The sequence below is a fragment of the Numenius arquata genome, chromosome 25 (genome assembly GCF_964106895.1).
Source record: "Numenius arquata chromosome 25, bNumArq3.hap1.1, whole genome shotgun sequence".
Lineage (NCBI taxonomy): Eukaryota > Metazoa > Chordata > Aves > Charadriiformes > Scolopacidae > Numenius > Numenius arquata.
Window position 1 is genome coordinate 5,800,105 of NC_133600.1, and position 25,023 is coordinate 5,825,127.

The 25,023-nt window shown below is 54.6% G+C and overlaps 1 protein-coding gene across 1 annotated transcript in view; it reads left to right on the forward strand.

The window, feature by feature from the left end:
* Positions 1-24,898, forward strand: part of SBNO2 (strawberry notch homolog 2) — a 45,057-nt gene extending 20,159 nt beyond the window's left edge. The window contains exons 4-31 of the mRNA XM_074163663.1: positions 1,684-1,848; positions 7,542-7,634; positions 8,227-8,323; positions 8,661-8,821; positions 9,234-9,367; positions 9,881-9,971; positions 11,309-11,452; positions 11,933-12,050; positions 12,440-12,545; positions 12,673-12,826; positions 13,222-13,398; positions 14,034-14,131; positions 16,602-16,684; positions 17,679-17,879; positions 18,384-18,559; positions 18,738-18,869; positions 19,142-19,277; positions 19,934-20,046; positions 20,551-20,622; positions 21,123-21,231; positions 21,516-21,590; positions 21,866-22,009; positions 22,213-22,307; positions 22,554-22,646; positions 22,858-22,989; positions 23,220-23,296; positions 23,476-23,666; positions 24,084-24,898. Of these exons, the coding sequence (XP_074019764.1) occupies positions 1,684-1,848; positions 7,542-7,634; positions 8,227-8,323; positions 8,661-8,821; positions 9,234-9,367; positions 9,881-9,971; positions 11,309-11,452; positions 11,933-12,050; positions 12,440-12,545; positions 12,673-12,826; positions 13,222-13,398; positions 14,034-14,131; positions 16,602-16,684; positions 17,679-17,879; positions 18,384-18,559; positions 18,738-18,869; positions 19,142-19,277; positions 19,934-20,046; positions 20,551-20,622; positions 21,123-21,231; positions 21,516-21,590; positions 21,866-22,009; positions 22,213-22,307; positions 22,554-22,646; positions 22,858-22,989; positions 23,220-23,296; positions 23,476-23,666; positions 24,084-24,715 (3,999 nt within the window). The 3' untranslated portion in view covers positions 24,716-24,898. The remainder of the gene's footprint in view (positions 1-1,683; positions 1,849-7,541; positions 7,635-8,226; positions 8,324-8,660; positions 8,822-9,233; positions 9,368-9,880; positions 9,972-11,308; positions 11,453-11,932; positions 12,051-12,439; positions 12,546-12,672; positions 12,827-13,221; positions 13,399-14,033; positions 14,132-16,601; positions 16,685-17,678; positions 17,880-18,383; positions 18,560-18,737; positions 18,870-19,141; positions 19,278-19,933; positions 20,047-20,550; positions 20,623-21,122; positions 21,232-21,515; positions 21,591-21,865; positions 22,010-22,212; positions 22,308-22,553; positions 22,647-22,857; positions 22,990-23,219; positions 23,297-23,475; positions 23,667-24,083) is intronic.
* The last annotated feature ends 125 nt before the right edge of the window (positions 24,899-25,023 follow it).

Genomic DNA, 25,023 nt, shown 5'->3' on the forward strand with positions numbered 1-25,023 from the left:
AGCCAGCGGGAGGGTGTCCTGCCAGCATAGCCCAGCGAAACAGCCCTTTCTCCTTCCGCCTCTGGGTCCCCCCCAGGCAGTATTTGACAAATACAAACTTTACACATTGCACCCACCAGCTCTGCTGCTGCTTGTCTTTGCTTTAGCGCATCGGGGCGCCTGCACCTGAGCCCTCGGAGCAGGGACTGTCCCCTCGGTCACCAGAGGAGACCTGTCTGGGACAGACGACAAGGGAATGTGTCCTGATGGTTTTAAACCCTGCAAACCCGTAACTTTTGGTAGCGACCCAGGAGGAACCTGGCCCCGCTCTTGGCCCGAAGCCCTTAGGAAAGCGCCGGCAGGCTCAGCTCTGCGTGGTTTTCTGTCAGGCAGGACTAAGTGACTTTTAAAAATCTTTGGCTGCCTTTCTGCCTTGTAGTAGGAAATTGGCCCTTAACTGGAAATGAGCAGCGATTTCTGTTCGTATCAGACTCTGCGGCTCTGCTGGCAGCCGCGCTGCGGTGTCAGTGCACTCGTGTGGGTATCTGGGCTAGCGGAGAGCTGGGGCCACCGCACGCTGCCAGCCCGGCCCTGCCCGAGAGCCACACAACTGGGCTGTTGGCACCAGGACAGACCCGTCGGTCTGTCTGTCCGTCCCCCTGGGACAGAGGCATGTATCCAGCAGGACCTTTGTGCCGGAGTCGGCGTTTGGAAGTCACTCTTCAATAAACAGCAGACAAAGCTTTTCTGCTGTGAAGAAGTTTGGGAGCGGTATTTGGTGTGGAAGGAGAGCTGCGGTGCGGGGCCAGAGTCAGTCACCAGACCTAAGGGCGTAGGGTCGGAAGGGCTTTTCAGCCGTCGGTTCTTGCTACCTGAAGTCTGAAAACCCAGATTGAAGGTAGGGAGGGGACTGAAGGGTCTTCGTGAGCCAGAGTCCGTGTGACTCAAACCACCATCATCTCTGGGTTGGCACACAATAAAACAATTGTGAGCTGTATCACTGCCGGCACCAGAAAAAGAGCAAGGGCAGAGCCCGATCCTCAGCACTGAAGCACATTCCCTTGTCCGGGCCGAGGCGGGTCCTTGCGAAAAGGATCGGTAGATTTGTTGAAGCGGTAGGTTTATCTAGAAGCAAACCCAGGTGGCACTGATGCTCCTTCCCCCTGCTCCCGGCAGCCTCCTCTGTGCAGAACCTGGCACAGGGAGATGAAGTTTTTCCAAAGCCTCCAGGTATCGCTGTGCTATAAATTGCAATTAAGCAGCTGTGTCATTATCGGGTGTAGCTGGTGCTCTGTGGGCTTCTAGGCACGGTGAGGTACTCCAGGCTGAGGACTTTTCACCCCTCAGCAGTCTTTTTAGTCAAATAGGAAGTTGAGGTGACTGGTGTCTTATCCAACACTCCTCTTCCTTCCGCTCCTGTGTGTAGAGACGTGCACAGTTGGAGTTGGTCTGGAGCAAGAACTGGCACTTCTGTCCAGTCACTGTTTTGCCTTTGTTTTCAAGAAACTGAGATTTTTAAAACAGCTGCTTGGAACACGTCCTCATTTACAAGTTAATTTTGAAGTTTTGTGGAGCATGAAGGAACAGAGCTGCTCATTTAATAATAGCAAGAAATTAAAACTTCCTGGAGGAGTAGGTGTGAGAAAAGAGCTCCCTGCTCTTCTCATCCCGCCCTCTCTAACCGTGGTCGTTTCTCCGTTTCAGGATTCTTCATACCTCGATGAGCTCTCCAACAACAACTCCCTCTTCTCGTCCCCCGCCGATTCCCTCTCTGACATCGCGGATCCCAAGAACTTCTTGTCCAACGACAGTCTGAACCACGTGCCAACACTATGGGATGTAAACACGCCACAGCAGAACCAGATCGAGGTAGGGGCTGCTCCTCCTCCATCCTCCCCATCGGCCAGGAAATACCTCAGCCTTCATCCCGTGGTGTTTTCACCAAGGAGTGAAGAATCCAACCCGATTCCCTGCAGGGGGGAAGTTGCAGTTTGATGATGCTGGTTTGCTATTTCCAGCTTCACTCGAGGAGGGAAAGGGGGAAGTGGTGACACACATTTTAGTCTCCTGGAAGCAGGAGAGAACCCAGCCATTCTCAGCGGGGTTCGTGCACCCCTTCAGAGGGTGCTGCGGGCACCAGCTCTTCTGAGAGCTGCGGCAGGGAGGTGCCTCTCCGGGAAGATGTGTCCCTAAGCCCTTCAGGAGGTCCAGAGTGGCCGATGACAGGGTGCTCGGGAGTGCTGGAGAGACGGACCCAAGGAAAAACACCATGATGTAGATCATTAACTGCCCCAGCAGCAGCAGCCCCCGTTTGTTTATTCTCCATGGCAAATATTTTAGTAACAATGACTAAAAACCAAACTCTGTCTCAATTTAAGAATAACCATTTGTGTTTACTTTGTGAGTCCAAGTCCTTGCAGGCTTTTACATCCCCTGGTTTTCCTGGGCGTGGGATCTCCTGGTGGTGCCGCAGCAGCCTGTGGTTCTCTGCCTTTTTACCAGCCTTTGCCATCTGTTTTCCCTCGGCTGCTGGGCCCCGGGACTCACTGTTGCACAGCCTGGGCTCAGTCACCGTGGTAGCCACGGCTCTGGCTCTTGGTGGAACCGCCATCACACGTCTGTCTGCCCCGTCTCTGGGTCGTGGCTCCCAGTGAGTGCCCCACCGTGCAGTAACTTCCCTTGTAGATCGTTCTCACGTGAAGATTGTGGGGGAAGAACACAACGTGGATGCCCCAGGACGCAGTCTGGCAGAAGGGGCTTTAGTCACCTTTGTATTTTGAGGTTCTGTCTTGTTTTTAGAGGCTGTGATTTGCAGTTGGTAGTGTGTCTGACTGTATTTCCATGGTGAACGCTGGCTGTTGGTCATAGCTTGGGAGTAAGGCTTGGCAGCAGTTCTGCTTTGGTGCTGCTGTGTGGCCCAGGGACAGGTTGGGGGTTGAAGGACCATGGCTTGGTGGCCAGGGAGCTGGCCTGGGACCTGGGGAATCGGAGCTCCTGTCTGCTTAGACTGTGAGATCTTAGACCCGTCACACAGATCCTCAAATCGGGCACCTGAGCTCTTGCTGACACTGGTGAGATTTGATCACCTTTATAGACCTCTGCAGTGCCTGCGTGGTCCCCAGCGGGTCTGTGGTTGGAGGCAGAGGATACCACTGCCCCCCTTCCTGGGGGAATGTCCTGTGGATCGAGGGCAGCGCAGACCGTCCCCACACAGCCCAAACTGCGGCACAGCTCGAACTCGAGGTCTGGGAGGGTTGGCAGGAAGAGCACTGAACTCTTGGAACCAAGAAATGGCTGAGGAATCGCAGGCTTGTAAACTGCGTGATTAAAAATGCTGGAAAACAGGTACATCCCCCAAGACAGAGAAGGCACAGGCATTATTACTCCTAGTCTCCTATTACTAAATTTTTTACATCGTAGCCTAAATCACTATAGGGATAGTTCTGCGGTGTCCCATTTCTGAGCACGTGAACTCTGCTCGAGATCTCAGTGCCTAAAAAACCTGGTGGCTTTGTGTCTGTGGAGCGTACAGCAAAACACTCACTGGGAAAAGCTGCTCTAAATCCAGTATAAAGAATGCAAGTGAGAAACAAATATGTGTGGTGTAAGTGTGAACCGACTGGTCTGAGCGTGGCGGAGCAGTGTCTCCAGTCTCTCCGTGCTGATCTTCACGTCCCCCCCTCAATCCCCACCTCAAGCTTGTCCTGCGGGGCACTGGGGTTCAGATAAGGCCAATTAACTCCTCGGAATTCCATTTATAAATTACTTCCTTTTGAAAAGAATCTCTAGCTATTTTAAACGTTATCTTATCTGTGCTTTCTGAGTGCAGAGGTGGTTGGGGGTGGGGTTTCTTGGTTGTTTTTCTGTTTCTTGACTGAGTTTGATGTTTCCTGAGAAGGTGTCAGTTAAGCACATCCTTGGCAGGAGATTTCAGTTTCGTTTTGGCGACTCCCAGGACACTGGGTAAATGGATTGTCGGGTTGACTCATGATTGGCAACTGTTTTATTACCTGAATTTCAAATATGCTTTTTTCTGTTGTTGTTTAAGGAGGCAAACAAGGGATCCTTTGCAAAGTCTCCAGGTGGTGCCGAGGAAAAGGTTCCGTACTGTAACACTCGGGACAGGATGGAGGCTTCGCTGATATCCTGTGCCAATAGACAAGCAATTTAGAGAATCTTTCCCTCTCCCTCCCTACATCATCACACCATCATTTCCCATAAAATTGCAGAAATTCTGGCTTTTGAGCAGCCAGAACGGTTTCTAAGCTCCAGTCCAGCACTGATGGTGGGTTGGGTTCCCGCATGTGTTCCCCAGGCAGATGTAGCCCCCTCTGTACTGTACAACCAGCCATACCCAGCGGCTGCCCTGGCACCAGGGCATCAGGACAGGAGTTTTTCCAGGATTTCAGGCTCCGAGGTCCAGGTGCAGCAGAGTTGGTGATCTCTGTACATGGCTCTGGTGTGTGACCTCTCAGCAGTGATGCTGTATTGTGTCCTGCCTGTGGGACCCGCACGTGGAGCCCGGGTACAGAACGGCCTCGTACTTTGTCCTCCTTAAAAAAATACAAAATAATGGACTGTCTTCTGTCGTGTAGCAGTTTGGAGATATGTCGTGGAAAAGAATTCTCTCTGTGTTTTGGCTTTCTCCCCTCTTTCCATCGGCCGTCACTAGCGCTGGGGAGATGAGTTTACAGAGAGGGGAGCAGAGCACAACCAGAGAGAAGCATCGCAGCGGGAGTGCACAGCCCTGAGCAGCTCAAACTCCCCGAGAAACCCTTCTCGCTGGAGCTTTAGGGGCAGTTTGGGAGTGAGGAGGAAGTTCTTCGTGGGCCGTGCCGGGATGCCGGGAGAGCTGCTGTCCGTGAAGATCACAGACATGTACATGTGGCTGTTTGTCGTCTCAGGGACGGGCATGGTGGGAAGAGCTACTGCTCCACTGTTCAATATTTGCTGGATTAGCAGAAAAACACACTTGCTTCATTTGTGATGAAGTTGTGAAATACCTTTTAAAAATAGTGCATGTAATCCATTGTGTTTTCTCACAACCCTCTCACCAGTTGACAGTGGCTTTAAGACTGGGGAAGCAAAGCCCTGCCTCTGCAGCCTGTAGCTAGAATCTTTGTGAGCTGCTGATGGAGCTTTTTCTAACTCATTCACAGCACTTTGAAGATGTGAATACCCTTGTCCTCACTCAACGCACAGGGAACAAGTTTCTGCAGAGGGGAGGTGGCTTGGCAGCCAGGTGGGACTGTTCCTTTTCCCATGGAAGTCATGGCAAGATGGGGCAAAATGGAGAATAATGCAAAGAGGGAAAAAAGGGAGCAAGAGCGAGTCATTGATTGTGCAGTTGTCAGCGGCTTTACTGCTTACATCCCAGTGTTCTCATGTGTGCTGTGTGCGCCTCTTCTGGCAATGTTTTTAGGCATGTAGCATAGAGGAAGGGGAAGATGGAACTGGGAGGTGAGCGAGAGTAGAGGAAGGAAGGAATTCCCCAAGCTCAGACTGGGGCAAGGAGATCTGTCACCCGCTGTCTGTAGCTGCTGGACAGGCCCTCGCAGCACATTCTCACCTCTGGGTTGGTTCCTTAATGCTCTAGTTCCTTGGTGCTCCAACCAACCAAGGTCTCTGCCGCTTCCCGTGAGATGCCCGAGGTGAAATGCCGTGTGCCAGAGCCCCGGTGCTGAGTTGGGAGAGCGGGGATTTATGCTTTGAAGATTGCATGATGCAAACCCAGCCCTGCATTAACTTTCTGTTGCTGGAACTGAGAGGAGCCGGTCCTGCCGTTCCTGCACATCTGGGCCTTTCTCTTGCCTAAGAAGAAATCCTTACTCTGAGCTCAGATTTGTAGGTGGAGAAGTTTCACCTGCTCTCCAGATTTGTTGGCACTGAAAATAGCTCTTCCGTCCAGCTTCCTTCTGGTAATTCTGACTCAGGCTTCCAGTAATGAAGGGTGGTTTTTTTCTTTCTTCTTCTGTTTTTTTTTTTTTTTATATAAATTAAAAAAAAAAAAAAGAAAGAATCAGAGTGTTTGTTTGTGCTTAAGACCTTCCCATCCTTCACTCCCACTGGTGGAGCGTGGCTCTGTAGCTCTGGACTCCTCGCAGGCTGTGATCGTGCAGTGGTGCTGCTGCTGGCGGTGCTGGTCACTGCGGGTGCCACGAGCTGCTGGCTTCACCTTACTTGCTGTTGGGAAATTCCAGTGTGATTTTGTTTGAGTGGGGGCAGAAAAGGATCTCCTGGACTGTGCCTTCCCAAGCTGGCAGTATCTCGGGAGCCGTCCTTGCTGGCTGCGGTGCCACGGGCTGGATGGTCCAAAGCATCATTAACTCCAAGGCAGCGGCTGGTGCCTGGGGAGACCCAAACAGCCCGTCCAGCCCTGGGCCCCCCAGCGTTCACCAGGGGGTGCTCTGGGAGCTCCTGAGCCCCGTGGCTGGTCCCTAGTGGACGTCCTTCCTCTCCAGTGGTCCTGGTCTCTGTGAGAGCGAGGGCCACTGGAAGCTGGGGAGGCTGCGGTGCTCTCAGGGTAACGGTCCTTACCCTCGGGAGAGCTGTTAAACGGGGCTGACCCCAGGTTGTGTTCTGTCCTGGGGCAGGTAGGTAATTGCTTCAAACAGTGCTTTTAATGTTAAAAACAAAATTGCAAAATTGTCAAGTAAATGCTCGCCTCAAGGGCCACTTGAAGATGTGAAGTGTTGGTGTTCTGATTTAATGCTCGGTCCTTTCCCAGTGATGGCTTTTGGTTGCAATTCTGTTTGGTCTTTCCCATTCCCCCTGTTCGGATCCCCTCGGCTGTGCTCCAGTGTCCCCGTCTGCTCCCCACAGTGACGCCGTTTCTCTTCCATTAGCAAATCCCACCCAGAGCCCTTGGTTGGACTCACCAGTTCAGGCTAAAACACATGATCCCACAATGCGAATCTGCACAGCTCCTTTGAACGGGGACCTGTTGTCGGGAAGGGCAGAGCAGTTTTGTACAGAGCTCCCTTCGAAGCACGTGGGAGAACAGTGACTGACGAAACTGCTGCAGCGCAGAGCAGGGCCAGTATTCCCATAATAACTTTCCATCAGGTCTGACAGGGGCTGCTGGCTCCTAAGGGTCCTTTGGCAGGGGCAGTGTTTGCCCAGCTGTGTGGAAGGCGGGTTTATGCCTGAGATCTCGTGTTTAACAGCAAAACATGCCATTTTGGGATGACCCATCTCATCGCAGTGTAGTTTGGCAGAAAGGCTCCCGTCCTGCGGGTGGGGGAGGCCGTGTGTCCCCACAGGCTTCCGTCACGCGTGGGCACATGCACAACACCTTCACACGTCTTGCGAGAATGTGTTTATCTTGGTCAATTATTCCCTGTGTGCGTGTCGAAAAAGGCAGGGACAGCATTTGCAAGATTTATTACTTTCCAGAACTTGCCCAGGGCTTTTCTTTCTCAAACAGAGAGTATGAAAGTCCACCGACACCATCGGTGTAAGATCTGAGTGTGGCACACACGTACCTTTACTGCTGTGTGTTCATACGTGCTGGGGGTGGAGGGTGAGGGCTGCTTTCTCACCCGCACCCCTTTCTCTTCCAGCTGTTCTCGCCCAGCAGATCGTTCTCCGGCTTAAACAGTTCGAATGACCTCGTTCCTGCTGTCCCCAACACCCCGCTCCTCACAAGCTTCCAGGTGAGAGCCACGGGTGGCCTCAGGGACGGGACACCAGGCTCCTGGCTGGGGAACACCGCGGGGTGGAGGGGAGCAGTTCTGAGTGTCCTCCCTTCAGAGGGAGCCAGACAAGGAAATCGGACAGAAACCAGTCACTGCCCTTTCCCAGAAGGGTCTTGTGTTCCCCTCGGTGGGACCTCGCTGTGCTAAAGAGCGATTTGGGCTTCCCTGACTCTGCTCCGTACTGCTGGGTACGCGCTGAGTTCGGAGCTGGGCTGTGTCCCTTGCTCGGGGCCAGAGTAGAGCACAGCTGGGCAGAATTCACGCTAGCCCACAGCCCGTCTGAGGAGCCACCCAAACATCTTTCCCTAATTCGGTGAGGACTGGGCGCTGAAAGCAGCTCGTCAAGCGCTCGCTGGGCCTCCAGGGTGGGCGCTCGCAGATGGTTTTCCTTGGGTTGCTGGAGTCTGTAAATGAGACTAATTGTATGGGAAGGGTTTGTGAATTTGCATGAAGCTGGTTTAAAGGGTGGTTTCTGGCACTGTGTAGCGCTGCCTCTGTCCGTAGGTCAGTCAGAACATCAACATTTGGTCAATGCTGTGTTTCTGTGCAGTCTCAGGCTCCTGCAGAGGAGGAGGATGAAGGTGAGGAGGAAGAAACGGAAGAGTTGGGGCAAACGGAGACCTATGCAGAATATATCCCTTCAAAGTGTGAGTGTCTGTCATCGCGGGAGTGTGGGGGGTTCTGTTAAGTCCATTGTGGACCAACCTAATTAACTGCAAGCAGTATGTGGTGCTTCTGTGGCACATCCCAAGTTTGGGATTTTCTCGAAAAGCTTGACCAGGGGACTGGTGCTTTGCTGGGGCTGTGCTAATTTAACAGAACACTTTTCTGTTGTTGCTTTTGGGGGAGGCATGACTGGGGTTTGGCCATCTGATGTTTTGGTGAAGCAGAAGAGTGAAGAGCAGGCGTCGGGCTGGTCTCTGTCCCTGAGCTGAGGGCGACAGACTGTTAACGTGAGTTATCTGTTTTATTGTTATCATTTAGCCAAGATTGGGAAACACCACCCGGACCTGGTGGTTGAGACAAGCACCCTATCCAGCGTTCCCCCACCCGACATCACCTACAGCCTCTCGCTGCCGCGCTCTGTGGCCGACAAAGGCTCCCTCTCTGCACTACAGCTGGAAGCAATCATTTACGCCTGCCAGGTACACGCTGCCGCCGAGCCCTGCTCCTGTGCCGTACGTGGGAGAGAAATTGCCTTTTGTACCGACAGATGTTCCCGTGTGTTCTAAAATAACCTGTGACAGAGGTGATGACACTTGGGGAGCTTTGCCATATGGCATTTTAAACGCCTTTTGAAAGAATTATTTGAAGCCGAGGACTTCTGTGGGGTTTGTTTCCCAAAGAGGCAAAACCCTTGACTTCAGCTGCAGAAGGGAGTGCTTTACGTTCTGGGGGCCTGGGGACCTTTTCTGTGAACTGCCACTTGAGAGCAGGAAATTCACGGGCATGGATGGGGTGTGTGAAAGGGTTAAGGGGTGCTCTCATAAGCTCACATCAAAGCCGTTAGCAAAGGCATATCTTGTTTAATTTCCAGTTCTATCCTTAATTTTGCAGCAACATGAAGTTTTATTACCCAGCGGGCAGCGAGCTGGGTTCCTCATTGGGGACGGCGCTGGAGTTGGAAAGGGCAGGACAGTTGCGGGCATCATCTTTGAAAATTATCTGAAAGGGAGGAAAAAAGCTCTGTGGTAAGCTGTTGTGGTTTTTTTTCTCTTTTCCCGTAAGACCTTGGAGTTAGTTTGGATCTGGGAGTAAGGAATTCCTTAGTGCTGATGTTGGCTTTATAGTTGACTCATGCTGTGGCCTTGGGTAAGTCGTTTCCACCTCTTTGTGCCTGTGAAATGGGAATATTTCCCCTGCAGCCGTGATGGGGAGTGAGTCACTGTGAAATAGCAGATTATGTACTACTCGAGCGCAATGTGGAGCCTGTCCCCGCTGCCTTTGAAGTCGGTGGAGGGGCACCTGGGGGCTTCCCCAGGTGCAGGCAGAAGCCCCTGGAGCGTGGGGTTTTACTGCAGAGCACACACGGCTTGTCCGAAGCGGCAGACTGGAGTCTACGGGAGGATCCTGTGCTGAGGAGTGTGGGCAGCGGGGAATGTGACGGTTTTGCACACCCACGGTTGCGTTAGTCAGAGCTATTAATCACCCTGCATGCCCTGACTCTCCTGCGAAGATAACCAGACCCACGTCTTGCTTTGCAGGTTCAGCGTCTCCAATGATCTCAAGTATGATGCTGAGAGAGACCTGAAGGACATTGAAGCCTCCCACATTCCTGTGCATGCTTTGAATAAGGTAGGGAGGGAAGCTGTGATGGTGTTGTGGAAAACCAGCCCACGGCAGCAGTTACATGGATCCGCCTCAGTGTGTAACGCAGCAGCCGCTCCTGCCTCCACGCGGCTGGTGGCACCGGCAGAGCAGACAGCAGGCAGCGAGCTCTCCCCTCTCCCGACGAGCTCTTCCTACTCTGGCCTCTCACTATTTTTGTACACCCTGCAGAGCTGCACAGAGCTGTTTCCTGCAGGGAGTGAGAAATCTCTCCAGCCAAGAGCAAAGTTCAGCCAGACTTGAGCCTTTCTGGCTGTTCCTGGAGAGTCCTGCAGAGGGAACAGCTCCAGTGTGGGGCTGTGCTCCGCTCTCCTGGGATAACATTTCCCAGCACTGGTTCCATGGAGCCACTTTCCAGAGCGTGCGAGTGGGGAAGCACCTCTAAAGGCACAGATTGGTGCCTGGCAGGGACTCAGACACACGGCCCCGTGGCTGAGCACGTGGGTGTTCCCCCTGGCTGAGCAAATCAGAGAATATGCAGACTTTCTTCCAGTTATTCAGAGATGAGGATGAAGTATTTCTCAAAAGACACGAGGGGCAGTTGTGTAGTTGCTGTTCACAGAGTCCTTCATGGCCTGTGCTTTGGTCTCTTCTCCAGGCTTGTGTTTGCCGCTCCACTGGCCAGTTCCCTGAAACACCCTGCTCTGGTTTCCAGTGGTGTTGAACACCCAGCTCTTAGGAAGTCAGTGGAAACCAGGTGTGCTCAACACCTCTGAATGCAGCTATTAAGAGACTGAAAGGGATGTTTGTTTTCAGACCAAAAATACTTTAAATGGAACTTTATTCAGATTGGCACCGTGGGCTTTCCCACTGCCTTTTACTTCATTTCAGGTGACATGACAGTAAGACAGGCGACAATCTCACCTGCTCAGAGAGAAAAGTGTTCTAAAACAGATGGGAGGGTTCAAAACAATTAAACATTCTAAACTCTTGCTTAAAAACCATGAAGCAACTTCTGTTGGCCAGCAACCCGGAGTCCTCATGGGGTCCCCACGTTTCACTGCATCCAGATGTGCTGACACAGCGGCGAATGGAGCTTGTCCAGACGTTGAAAGTCCCTGTCATCGCCGTATCTCAGTGCCAGACAGAGCTGCTGACGACGTCAGCTCCCAATGGTCTTTTGTCCTTTCTGCTCTCAGATGGGGTTTTGTTCTTGGGGGCAGGAGCACGTGTCCCGCACAGTCACAGCGCAATCGTCGGTGTTGATTGTGGGCGAAGAACTGGGGACCAGCACCGTGAGAATCATAGAATCAGCATAGAGTGGTTTGGGTGAGCACCTGTGCTGTTCTTCTGCCCTTCTGCAGATTAAATACGGTGACACAGCTACCTCAGAAGGAGTCCTCTTCGCCACTTACTCTGCGCTGATCGGTGAAAGCCAGGCCGGCGGGCAGCACAGGACACGCTTAAAACAGATTTTGGAGTGGTGCAGGGAAAATTTTGATGGAGTTGTATCCTTTAAAAAAAAAATAAATATGGAGAGAGCGAGAAGAATTGCATGTTTATGACTGACTTCACCAAGGAGCAAAGAGCTTGGGGCCATCTGAAGTCAGTGGGAGCAGCTGTGCCCAGCAGCCTGGTGCCTGCGGTGGGTATTTAGATGCCATAGCACATCATTCCCCTGCACTCTCCTCCTCCGCAGTGTCCGTGGGAGGAGGGGGAGAACGCAGCTGGGATCAGCCTTTTCAGCGTTCTTCTCCCTCAGCAGCGCAAGACACACCTTGGAAGAGAAGGAAGAGGGAGGGGGACATGACCTGGGGCTCTGACTCAGTGAAACCAGCAGATTTCATGCCGTGTGGGGAACGTGTCGATCCTGCTGATGCTGGGACTGGTTGTTGAGTCGGTTGGAGGAGGCTGGGTTGTGTTTTCTGTCTGCTCCCACCCTGGTGATGAAAATAGATCCTTTCTCCTTAACTGACGCTCCCCTCCAGATTGTGTTTGATGAATGCCACAAAGCCAAAAACGCCAGCTCTACGAAAATGGGCAAAGCAGTGCTGGACCTTCAGAACAAACTGCCTCAAGCCAGGGTCGTTTATGCCAGTGCCACAGGTGAGCTCCTCTTGGTGCTGTGTGGGTGCCGTCACCTCTGTGGTGTGTAGGACACCCTGAGATGTGAGCACGACCACTGAGAGTGCGCGTTCGTGCAGGAGGAGTTGAATGGCACTGCGGTGCTAGAGCCGAGAGCACCAAGATCTGCCCCAAGCCTCAGCACTGCCATTACTGTCACTTTTTGGCAAGTCAGACTAATTCCTCTCCAGCTTACCGTGTTCCTGGCCAGCTGTTCAGCTGTACGAAGCTGGACGATGACGCTTGCCCACCTCATGCATGGAGGGCGGTGTTTGGAAAGGCCCTTGGGGGCCCTAAGGCACAAGGGCAAATTACCACCCTCTTAAGAGTTCTCTTTACTTGAGTCAAAACTGTGAATTCTGTTCAAACAGGTGCCTCTGAGCCAAAAAACATGATTTACATGAGCCGCCTGGGGATTTGGGGGCCGGGCACCCCTTTCAGAGCGTTTGATGAGTTCCTGCATGCAATTGAGAAGAGGTAAGTCATGTCCAGCATCCCTTTTCACGTGGTTTCCATTGCGTGGCAGCCTTTGTTTGGGACGTGGGTACTCTGAGTGCTGCCCTAGAGCAGAGGAAGGGGGTTCACAGTTGTCTTCCTCTCCCAGGGGAGTGGGTGCAATGGAGATCGTGGCAATGGACATGAAGGTCAGTGGGATGTACATTGCCCGGCAGCTCAGTTTCACTGGAGTGACCTTCAGGATCGAGGAGATCCCGCTGGACCAGCAGTACAAGATTGTCTACGACAAGGCGGCGAAGCTGGTGAGCTGGTCCCACTGCCGTGGGGAGACAGGGGCTCAACTGCCCTTTGGGTGCAGCCACTTGTTACGTGGGAGGGTTTGGGGACCCGAAACGTGGCCATGGCCACAGATGTTGTTTGTGAGAAGGCAAAGGGGTACCCACGCTCAGCTTACATTAAAAATTATCTTACGTTTTTTGGCTTCTATTCAAAAGTTCCATATTTGCAAACCAGATCTTGCAGTGTCATGCTGATGTGGAGAGAATGACCAGACTGTTCGTTCAGCCCAACACAGAGCCATAAATACCGATGTTAAATCAGATTATCCAAGCCCAGACTGTTCTAATAACCTCCTGCACAGCAGTAATGAAAAAGAAAACTAATGTATTAACTCAGCCCTTCTCGGTGTTGTCTGCAGTGGGCAGAGGCCTTGATGGTGTTCCAGCAGGCGGCTGACTGGATCGGCTTGGAGTCTCGGAAGTCCCTGTGGGGTCAGTTTTGGTCCGCTCACCAGCGCTTCTTCAAGTACCTCTGCATCGCTGCCAAGGTCCGGCGGCTGGTGGAGCTGGCCAAGGAGGAGCTGGCCAAGGACAAGGTGCGGTACCGGAGCCTCGCCGCGCTGGCGGCAGCCACCGGCCTCCCCTTACAAGTGAATATTCTGTCATCTGCAACCAAAGGGAGTTAATTATTGGTCGGCTTGACCTGAAAGCAATTCCAAACCTCTGTAAGGCTGAGTTTCTCTCCAGATTAAACAGAACGAAGTGCAGTGTCCGGGTTTCTGGGAATATTCACAGTAAATGATACTGGGGGGTTAACACGGTCTTGTCTTCCGAGGCATCCCCCGCCATTTGTCTATGGTAGATGTGGGCAAGCTGATCTGAAAGGGTATTTTGGGTCATGTTCAAGCTAAAAGAGGTGCCAGATCCTTCACCTCGAGCACAGCCCTGTCCTTCCATCCATCTGGATGTAATTCGGAAATTTTAGGCAGGAACTACCTAGGACAGTCAGTCAGATTCCGTAATCGCAGTCATCCTCTGCGGTGTGAGCAGAGGTATCGCTTTGGATGCTGAAAGACTTGAGACGGTTCCTGATCAGGAGCTCTGCTACGGCCCAACACGTGTTTGGGACAGGGGCCGAGGGGAATGTACCTGGGACGGTGAAATAGAGTCTCCGGAGCCAGTCACCGCATGCCCTGACGCCTCCTCTGCCCTCCCTCCTGTTCCCCCACAGTGCATCGTCATCGGGCTGCAGTCCACTGGGGAGGCTCGCACCAGAGAGGTCCTGGACGAGAATGATGGGCATCTCAACTGCTTTGTCTCTGCTGCAGAGTGAGTTCAAAATCCCTGTTTTCCTTGGGGGAGGGATGCAGGGGGGGGCTGGAGACGTGCTGGGAGAGCCCTGCCCTGGGGCCACTTGAGTTCCTGAAATGCAGTTTGGTGAGGCCTCGCCCGACGCAGGCTGTGAATGGAGAGGACACGGAGCTGGGTCCTTGAGGCACTATTTCTTCAGTGTGATGTTATGAGCTAGGTCCTGGATTTTGAAGTTTCCTGTGGTTCAAACTTTCATGAACAGCCTGATCCAACTCTCTACACATGGAAAAGAATTGTCAGGTATAGGAGGGACAGAAACGTGAGCTCCCATGGGGTGTGTGTAGGTCTGACTCCGGAGAACAGGGCTGTTGACACTGTAGAGATGAGGAAGGGGATCTCCTGTAATGGCAGAGGCTGGGATGGGGGACGTGAGGGGACATCGCTGGAACAGCGAGGGGATGGAGGGGTCCGAGGAGTTCGGGTTCACCAGTGCTGGTTCCCAGCACACGAGGAGGTCGGGTTCACCAGTGCTGGCTCCTAGCACGCATCTGGGCAGGATGTGGTGTTTGATTCCAGGTTTCTGTGGGGCCCTGGTGGTGTTTCCCTCGTTCCTGGCGAAGGGAGGGTTGGTGCCTGCAGTGAAGCCGGTGGCAGGACCCGTGCTGCCCTTTGAGCAGAGGCTGAGTCTTATGCTCCCCCTCATTTCTGCAGCTTTCAAAATACCAGCCCGTCCCATAAACGTGGCTGTTCCTGCACGACGGGTGACAAAGACCTGTGAGATTGGGTTGAGTTGCGGTTCCTCTGCTCCGCAGGTGACAGGGCTTCACTGCTGTCTTTTGAAGTGACTTTTAATGCAGGTGAAAGCCATGAGAGACCCCAGAGACAGTATGTGTGTGGGTTAGGCCAGACTCTCCTCCCTTATTACTGGGGGCTGTGTTGGTCAGCATCCCTCTGCTGTCTCCAGTCTGTTCCTGAAACACAAATACTGGTTTGGTGGCAGTGAACAAGGCATGTCTAACAACTGCTTGATTGATTTGGTCTCTTGGACTGGTTTTCATGTCACAGAATTCAGAAGAACTCAGGCTGGAGGACTCTGTGGTCCCTCTGAGCCTCGCTCAGCTGTGGGAGGAGGAAGGGTCTGTTAGAGATCATGCTGCTCGACTCTGTCCTCGATTCTAGGGGCCAGAGCTCTTTGCTCAGCAGCATTGGCCAGATAACGAGTGTCTTCTGGCATCTGCTGAGCCTCCAAATGCGGCGTCCTGGTTTTACTGCACTTCAGGGGATTTCTTGAGGGCAGTGTGCTGGGAAGAAGCAGTTGTTTAAAAGATGCCGAGAAATGGGGTTAAAAATAAACAGATTGCTCAGTGAGCGAATTCCAGCCCAGCCCTTTGTTCACAGGGAAGACGGGGAGTGTGAGTGTGGGGAAAACGAGCGAGGTTTCATGGCAGGGAGCTCCAGAGCCGAGAGCGAATCTTTGCCTGTTGAGCCAGGGTCCCCCAGCGCAGGGGACAGAGGGGCTCGTTGTGGTCCTGGGTAATTGCAATCACTGAACGGCCAGCGCAGGGCTCTGCAGTGCTGGCTCTGTCTCCTGCAGCCCCTCACACCCAGACTCTTACAGCTCCCTCCCCGGTCCCCAAAACTCCCTTTTTCTCACACGGGCGAGCTGTCATGTCCACACCTCTCAGCTCTCGCTTCCAATGTTGTTTTTTTTCAACCAGAGCTCATTCAGCGCTGCCATCTCATTGCGCTGGCGGTTCATCCCCACCCGACACCATCGCCATTTCAGCATTTGCTCTTTTATTTGCGGAACAGCCCACAGAAACATTTGTTTTCCACCTCTCGTGATTTTTTTTCCATTCACCTGAAACCACTACGTCTCCGTGTTCCCTCACTTTTCTCTGTTCCGTGGCCGAGGGGCCCACGGCCAGCGCATCAGAGGACTTGGTGGAGCACATCTGTTGGACGGCCTGATGGTGGTCTCTGCTGTCGGGGCACAGAGAGGGGCTGGGACACTGGGACTCCCCGGATTTTTCAGTAGCATTGTAACAGCTTCCCAGTACAGCTTTTCCAATTTAAAACTCCCTCTTAGTTGGGATACAAAGGTCTTGCAGCTTTGCCGTGCCATGCAGTAACGCAGAGCCTGGGGTCCGCTCTGCTTTTGTTGCAGTGTCTCTGGAAGGGCCCCGCTCCCCCCACCACAGTGTTTTTCCCGGCATTTCCGTGCTTTGCCTTCCCTCAGCACGTCCTTTCTTGGCCGAGGATCTGCTGGTGCTGCCCACGCTCCCCTGGCAGAACCCCTTGGTGACCCACGCTGGGTCTGAGCTCAGCAGGGCTGCGCCGTACTGGTGTCTGGCCGATTATGCTGGGAGTCGTGGTGCAGGATTTACCCCTCTCTCATGAAACATGGTACTATCTCAAATACACATTGCTACGTGATAACCGGCAGATGTTCCTGGTAGCTAGAATAAATTTTGCATCTTACTTTCAGAGGCGTCTTTCTATCACTAATTCAGAAGCACTTTCCTTCAACCAAAAGAAAGAGAGAAAAAGGAACTGGCATTAAAAGAAAACGTAAGAGCACACTCCACTGCCCAGCATCTGACCTCCTGCCTTGCTGCTTCACCCCAGCCACTTGGCTTTTTCTTTGCCTTTTTCCCTTTTCCCTACTTCACGCTTTTTGCTGCTCTGCCCTGGTTTCAGTTTGCCCTCCCGCACATCTCCCACCACTCTCTCATCCGGAGGACGGCAGCTCTGGGTCATTCACCCTCTCTTCCCTCTAACCCACTTCCCTGTCACAGCGTAGGTCCTCGCCTCCACCACTTGCCTGGTGGCTTGTGCCCCCCCCCACCCCGGGCCGCTTCCTTGCCCAGCCCGTGGGCAGACAGACTGCACAGAGCCCTCTGGCAGCGAGGGGTGGTTCTCCACTGCCCCTTACTTAGAGCGTGGCAGGGGTCCTGGGGGGGAAAAATCCCTTCCCTGCCAAATCCTTGGCTGTGGCTGTAGGTAAGAAGAGTTTGGGGATTTCTCTTCCAGTGGGGTGTGGGGAGGGGGCGCAGGGGGCCAGTGGCACTGGCAGAGGTGGTCCTGACGGGCCGCTGTTGCAGAGCAGCGTGTGCCAGTGGGTTTGTGAGCCCCGTCGTGCAGCAGGGGCATGTCTTACTGTGCTTGGAACCACACAACGTCCCGAATCACTGGCACCTTCCCGTGTCCTGCACATTCCTGCGGAGGCAGTCAGCCCTGCAGGCTCCTTCCCTGAGGAGTCAGTGCTGCTTAGAGCCGGCTGCGTGTTCATCCCGATGTGTGTGACTCACTTCAGCCCCGATAGAGATTGCCGCCTTCTTCCGTTCTCTCTCTTCCTTTCTCTTTCTCTCCTTCCCTCCCTCCCTAACTGCCCCCCACCCCACCCAAGAGGCTCTGTCTTTCCAAGATCGGCCTTTCATTTGGGACAATCTCAGCTATTTTGTGATTTCTCCTCCTCCTCCTCTGTCTGAGCTGGCGCTTGCTGTTCTGCACCGATGCACGTGGCTGGGGCTCTCCCTTGACGCCGCTCGCTCTCCCTTAGCAGGGAGGCAGAGGGGCCGCTGCCCCAAGGCTCTGAAAGGTGTGTGTGACCTCACGGGTGTCATCAAGATCAGCGACGACAGCAGCACCGACTCCGACATGGGGCTCGACAGCGACTTCAACTCCTCCCCGGAGTCCGTGTTTGAGACGGACGACGTCATCTTCGTTGAGCACACCTACAACGGCTTTGCGGCCGAGGACAGGAGTAAGGGCGCAGCGGGACGGGGTCACCTCCTTCCTTGCCGGGGTCACCTACTTGGGGACAGCCACCCAGCCCACTGTCCTGCGAGCAGAGGCAGATCAGCCGTGACCCTGTGGGGGGGTCTGGCAAAGGGGGTTGTGGAGTCTGAGCTGATGGAAGGAGACTCTCCTGGTGTTTTCATGGAATTCTGAAGCTCCTCCTGTGCTTGGCACAGCCTGGTGACCTCAGCTGGGTTTTATCCTCTGATGGTCAAACCTGGGCTGGGGAGGTTGGTTCACGTTAACCTGCTGTGATCTGTGAGCAGGACGAATGTGCCCCACATGCTCCTTCCCCACCAAAACAGGGGGAAACACAGAGGGAAGTCACTCCTCGGCAGCATTTATTGCAAGGCAGGGGGTCTGCCCGCTCCTCAGATAGTGTCCCCGGAAGCCCCTTGGGACAGCTTTTTTTCCCCTCTCTGATTTGCAGTTACCAGGTAACTCTAAACTTCTGCGTTTTCTATCGCAGGTAATTTTCACACGCTGCCTTCCCGGAAAGATGTGCACGGCCTGAGGGAGCTAGAACACGTGGAAAAGATGAAGCAGGACCTCCTCGCTAAAGTGAAAGCACTGGGCAAAGAGCTACCTCTCAATACCTTGGATGAACTCATCAATCACTTCGGGGGCCCGGAGCACGTGGCCGAGGTACCACTCACAGAGCGAGTTTCGGTGGCACTGGGGGACAGGAGAAGGGGGTTCCTGCTGGAAGGGGGTTTCCTCTCCTTCCTTGCGATCCGAAAAAAGTGTTGAGAGTGGTCTTGCTGCGCCGGGCGGGCCTCTCCCCACTGCTGACAGCCCCTCTCTCTCCTGCTGGTGTGTGCAGATGACGGGGCGGAAGGGCCGGGTCGTTTGCAGACCAGACGGCTCTGTCGTGTTCGAGTCTCGTGCAGAGCAAGGCCTCTCTATCGACCACGTCAACCTGAAGGAGAAGGAGCGGTTTATGAAAGGGGAAAAGGTGAGTCGGGTTCGAGCCAAGGAAACCTCCAAACAGCTGCACGGGAGCGAGGGGAAGGGAAGGGAGGGTGCCTTTGCCTGCTCCTGCCTTGCCAGCCTCAGGCCAACAAGGCCGGCAGCTTTCTGTCTGTCTGTCTGACCTGCTGGAAGGTGGCAGGGAGTCCTGGGTCCCTTCTCGGGCTGGGGAGTTGGGCTTTGGGCTGTTTCTTGAAGCAGTTTTGCAGATGTCCAGGATCCTCACTCCCTTTCTTGCTTGTTGTCTCTCTCCCTCAGCTCGTAGCAATAATCTCTGAGGCCTCCAGCTCAGGTATCTCTCTCCAAGCAGACAGACGGGTGAAAAACCAGAAGCGCCGGGTGCACATGACGCTGGAGCTGCCCTGGAGCGCGGACCGGGCCATACAGCAGTTTGGTGAGCACTGGGTGCTCTTGGTCACGGTCCCCATCCCCTGGTGTGGATCAGACAGTGATTCTGGGGCAGCCCCAGGGGATAAAGGTGCCCACAGCCGCCCGAGCCGGGCCTGGGCTGCAGCCGGGGAGGGGTGTTCTGCGTTCTGAGACCCAGCACCTGGCAGAGCACGGCGCTCCCCTGTTTTGCCAGGGAGGAAATGCAGACACAAAGCGGTTGTGAGTGATTTATCTCATGGGGAAGGTTAGTGTTGACTCCAGGGGTGATTTGCAGTGTGGGAAGGGGGAACCCTCCCGTACGTGTGAGCAGTGTGTCCTTCTGAAATGTACCGGGGGTGCCTGGGGGTTTCTGTGCCCCCTGCGGAGCTCTGTAGGATGGGGAGGGGCAGTTCCTCAGTACGTGAGCACAAAAGAAATAACTCAAACCCGGGAGTTGCTCCTCAGCCCCAGGGGGTCAGGGCTACAAACTCAGCTCTGCCAAGACCTTGGCAGCTCCAGGACAATGAAGGTGACTCGGTCCTGTTCCCCCAGAGAGAGATCTCCTTTGGAAACCAGCAGGATGTAGAAAGTTGTTTTGGCTCTCTCGCCTCTCACTCGGCTTCCCTTCCTGGACCAGACAGGCTGTACCAACCTCTCACTCCTTTCCTCATGTCCCTGTAGGTCGAACGCACCGATCGAACCAGGTTTCTGCTCCAGAGTATGTCTTCCTCATCTCAGAGCTGGCAGGGGAGCGGAGGTTTGCGTCCATCGTGGCAAAGCGTCTGGAGAGCCTCGTAAGTGCCCCGCAGCAGAGAGATTAACGGGGCAGTTCCAGAGCTCTCTGAAGAGCTTCCGTTTCGGTGTTCCCGCCGGTACGGGGCATTGCATCGCCCCGACTAAGGGCATCGCCGTGGTGGAAGGCAGAAGGCATTTAGCAGCCTGGGGTTTTGGGAAGGGAAGTGAAGGCAAATACATAACCAAGGCATCAGGAGGAATTTCAGGGAAGCAGAACCCAATTCCAGATGCTGGAATTCCCCCACTGTTACAGGAGTGTAAACCCATCTGTTTCCGGAAAGCTGATGAAATAATTAATGGAATAATTAGTTTGTCTCTTTCATTTTTCTACACTTCTGATAAATCCCCAAATACTTTGGCAAAGTCTCAGTGTTCCAGAGGAGTGCTGCCTCCCCATGGCTCGTTCTGATCCTGGCCTCTTCCGAGATGTGACTTTCACCATCCTTCTCTGGTGTTTTGCAACAGCCAAAAATAAGAACTTGTTGCTTGCTCTGCCTTCCTAGGGTGCCTTAACCCACGGAGACCGACGGGCCACCGAATCCCGAGATCTCAGCAAGTACAACTTTGAGAATAAGGTAAGTTGCGGCTGTTGTCAGGGTAGCTCAGCCGAGGAGGGGTTGAAGTCGTGGGCAAGGGCCCTCAGTGGGAGCCAGCGCCAGGAGGATCATTGCTGGCATCTACAGGCAGGATCTGGCCCTGCACCCAGCTCCCCACACCTACCCCCCAATACAGCATCCAGAATGGGGTTAATCACCAGCGGGAGTAAACGACGTGCTGGGCTGGCGGGGGACTGTGCTCCCACGGGAGCCGGGAGGGCGCTTGGGCCTCTGTCCCCAGGGGAGCCGGTGCCAGCGCTGGGATGCGGACGTGCAGCATCCTGTAGTCTGGTCCCCTGGGGACAGAGGAGGCCGCTGACACGCGGCTTCCCCCTTGGCACAGCCACCGGGCCAGTGGCCTTCCCGGAGGTGGTGGCTTTCCCTGCAGTGCCAGCACAAGTGTTGTGACACACTCAGTCCCTCTGAGCTGCCCCTGGAAGCGTGTCCCGTGCATGACTCTTGTCTCCTCTCACACACAGTATGGGGCTAAAGCACTGGACAGAGTCCTCTCCACTATCCTCAACCACATGGAGAACAGAGTTCCTGTGCCCAAGAGCTACGACAAAGGGGAGGCCGCCTTTTTCCACGGTAAGAACATGACCAGCTCTGGGGTTTCTTGCTGGGCAGGTTGGTCTCAGGTTTGGGATGGCTCAAGAGCCGAGTGGAAGGTCAGAGAAGGAGCAGTACCGCTACCTTAGAGCTCACTAGTGAGCAGGCAACTGGCCGTGGAGTATGTCACCCTGCATGTCACCTGGGGACAAAGAGCCTGGGAGAGACTTAGCTGTGAAATAATGGGCAGAGCTGGAGGGGAGCAGCCCTGCGGGACTGCTGAAGGGGGCTTAACCCAAAAACGCTCTCTTCTGCCCTTCCAGAAATGAAGCAAGGTCTCATCTCTGTGGGGATCTGCTGCAACCAGATGAAGTATGGCACTGTCTCCGTGGAGAAAGGTATGTGTCAAGCTTTTCCTGCCCAATGTGGAAAGGTCACGGCCCAGCTGCTCCATCTTTGGGGGAGCACGGCCTCGGGGGGTTCGCTGTGCGGTGGGGACAGGATCTTTGCTTTGAGGGGAGGGTCCTGTGGACTAGATGGACTAGATGATCCCCAGAGGTCCCTTCCAACCCCATATGATTCTGTGATTCTGTTGGGTGGCTCTCTTTGGGGACGTGCTGGTGGGCTCTGTGCCCAGCTGCACCGTGGTCCCTGACCCCCCGCGCTCTTGCAGACTGCTCCATCACCAAGTTCCTGAACCGCATCCTGGGCCTGGAGGTGGACAAGCAGAACATGCTCTTCCAGTATTTTTCTGACACCTTTGACTATCTGATTGAAAAGGACAAGAAGGAGGGCAAATATGACATGGGCATCCTAGGTACGGAGAAAGAGGGGTGGCTGGACCCCTGCCTACTGCACCCCTGAGGTTCCCTGTTCCTCCCTGTGCTGATGGGTGACAGTTCCACGGCCACGGCCATCTCAGGCACTGCGGTGTCCCCACACAGCACAGATCTTGAGACTCCTGCAGGGAGAGGAGCTGGTACGGGAAGGTGGATTTTACAGCAGTCTGTTCTCCTACAGATTTAGCCCCAGGAGTGGATGAGATCTACGAGGAGAGCAAGGAGGTTTTCCTGACACCTGGGCACCCGCAGGATGGGCAGGTCGTGTTTTATAAGGTAGGCAGCCTGCACAGTCCCTGCAGCCCAGCCTTCTCCAGCGCTTCCCTGTCCAGGACTGTGAGCTGCTGGGTCCCTGTCCCCCTGCCCCGTGGCTTTGTGTTGTGTTTGTGTCACGTCTGCAGTGCCTGTTTTTAGGCCACAGCAGCCCCAAGTTTGTGTTGAGGGTGAGATTTGTGAGACAGACACTGATGCGCTTGTCCTGCCCCTTGAAATTACCGAATCCCTCTCTCTGTCCCTGTTTAGATCAGTGTTGACAGAGGCTTGAAGTGGGAGGAAGCCTATGAGAAGTCACTCAAACTGACAGGATCCTTCGAGGGGTTCTACCTCTCCCGCAAGGTAAGTCCCTGCGCTCTGCCAGGGTGGCATCCCAGCTCAGAGGGCGAGTCCAACGGGAGATCTCCTCTGGCTGTAAGAGGTCTGTGTCTGACCCCTTGCTGCGGGCTGGGAGATGCCTCCAAGGACCTCCATCCTGGAAGGAAGGGGTTAGTTTAGAGAAATATGGGCTTGGGAAGAGGCTGTGACTGTAACCACTGTCTCTCCTCACCAGATGCGAGGCCACAGATACACCTGTCTGCTGGCAGAGCAGAGCCGCGGAAAGAACTTCATCCTCTACAAGCCAAACATTGGGAAACAAAGCCAGCTGGAGAGCCTGGACAGTCTGCAGAAGAAGTACCGGCAGGTAAGTGGGAACTGTGGCCCTCGTGGGGAGAGGCAAATCCTCTTTCTTTGGGAAGGGGTGGCTTTGGAAGGACATTTACTGTCACCCTTTCACAGCTCCTCAGAGTCTCGGTGTGGGTCGGGCAGAGCTGGTGGCAGCACCTGGGTGTCCCCACTCTCGGCCCTGGATTTCATGTCTCAGCTGTGTCTTGGACAGTGGGAAATCCCTGCCACCATCTGTCTCTTCTCCAGGTGCTGCCCGAGGAAGCCAAGGAGCACTGGAACAACAGTTACCACTTATCCTTGAAGAGCTGTAACCATGCCGCCTGGTAAGGGGGCTGCAGCCCCAGCCTCCTCTGCCTTCCCCAGGGCAGGGCTGGTGCTGGGGAGAGGGTCCCTGGCTGTGGGGGTGAGGAAGGCCCCCCCAGGGGGGGCTGTGGGTGGGGGATCCCCCTCTGCTGTGGGAGCCTCTGCTAATTGGGGTTGTTTTCTCCCGTTTGGATGGCAGGAACGGGAGCTGCAAGCTGATCCAGGAGGGGAAGGAGTGCTTCCAGGGGATGCGCCTGCGTCACTACTACATGCTGTGCGGGGCCCTGCTGCGGGTCTGGAGCAGGATCGCCAGTGTCATGGCAGACGTCACCAACACCAGCTACCTGCAGATCGTCCGCCTCAAGACCAAGGAGAAGAAGAAACAAGTTGGTGGGTGAAGTGCTGGGTGAGGGAAGGGGAGCAGGACATTTTAGGAGAAGAACGAAGGGGTCCGGCTGCCCAGTGCCAAGATTCCCTTCCTAAGAAGGGACTTGTTCCAGCCTGGGAGCACCCAGTGCTGGGTGACCCCTTGGGAAGGTGGGGAGCTGGGCAGCGGGTGTGAGCCAGGCCGGAGCTGCCCCGTGATGCCCACGAGAAGCAGTGCTGTTGTCTGCCACGAGCCTGCCGTGGGGCTGGTTTTGCTCCGTTTGTGGTCCCATCTCCCCCCTCTGCAGCCCCGCTGAGAGCTGAAGCACCCGGGGCTGTGTGTGACAAACAGCCCCCAGAGCTGCTGTCCGTCCCTCTGTCCCCACAGTGCCCCGTCCCTTCCCAAAGCGCTCTGGGGACTGATGCACCTTACTCCCCCAGGGATAAAGATCCCCGAGAGCTGTGTCCGAAAGGTGCTGGCGGAGCTGAAGCAGATGGATGAGAACGTGAAGCGAAAGCACAACCGACTCCTGCAGGCCCAAGAGCAGAGCCCGCAATTCTCCCTGCCGCTGCCCATCCTGCCCCAGCCCCTGGACCTCACGCAGACAGGGCCCAGGGTCCCCCTGCCCGGGCACTCCCTGTGCCAGGATGAGATCCTGGACTTGACCTACAGCCCTCCTGGCAACAGCATTCCCGACGTGGTGATGAACCCAGAGCCCGGGGTGCTGTGCTTCTCCTCGGAGCCCGTTCTCCAGCCGCACCAGCAGCATGGATTGCCCTTCGGCTTCAGCCACCCTTCAGCCTTCAAGAGCCCGGCCCCCATCCTGGAGGGGAACGTGCCTCTGAGCTCAGCGCTGCACGATCCCCTGCCCCTGCCTCACCCGGGACCCCTGCAGACCCTGCAGCAGCCGCAGCAGCAGCAGGATGATTTCATCCAACAGGATGAGAATATCAATTTCAGAGAGATCCTGGAGGACATGCTCAGGACGTTAAATGGGGCCCCCCAGGAGAACATGCTCTCCCAGGAGCGCCAGAGCGTGATCCAGTTCAGCGGGCCTTTCCCAGACTTCTGAACGTCAGCCGGGCGGTGCTCGGCCACTGGGAAGCCATCGCCTTTGGCACAGAGGTGAGAGCTGGGGAGCCCCGGCTTTTCTACTGGTCTGAACTGACCCTTTTCTGGTTTTGAGGGAAGAAAAAAAACCCATATAGTTCCTTAAAGCAAAGTTTATTTATATATAATATACAGTCAGGCATGTATAGATTTGTATATAACATGCGCTTGGGGGGGAGTTGAGCTGCCAGGTTCAGCTGATCTGGACTGATGGTCTCTGCTGTGTTGGAGTCCTGCCCAAAGGTCAGTGCCCGGGTAGGACTGAGCCCC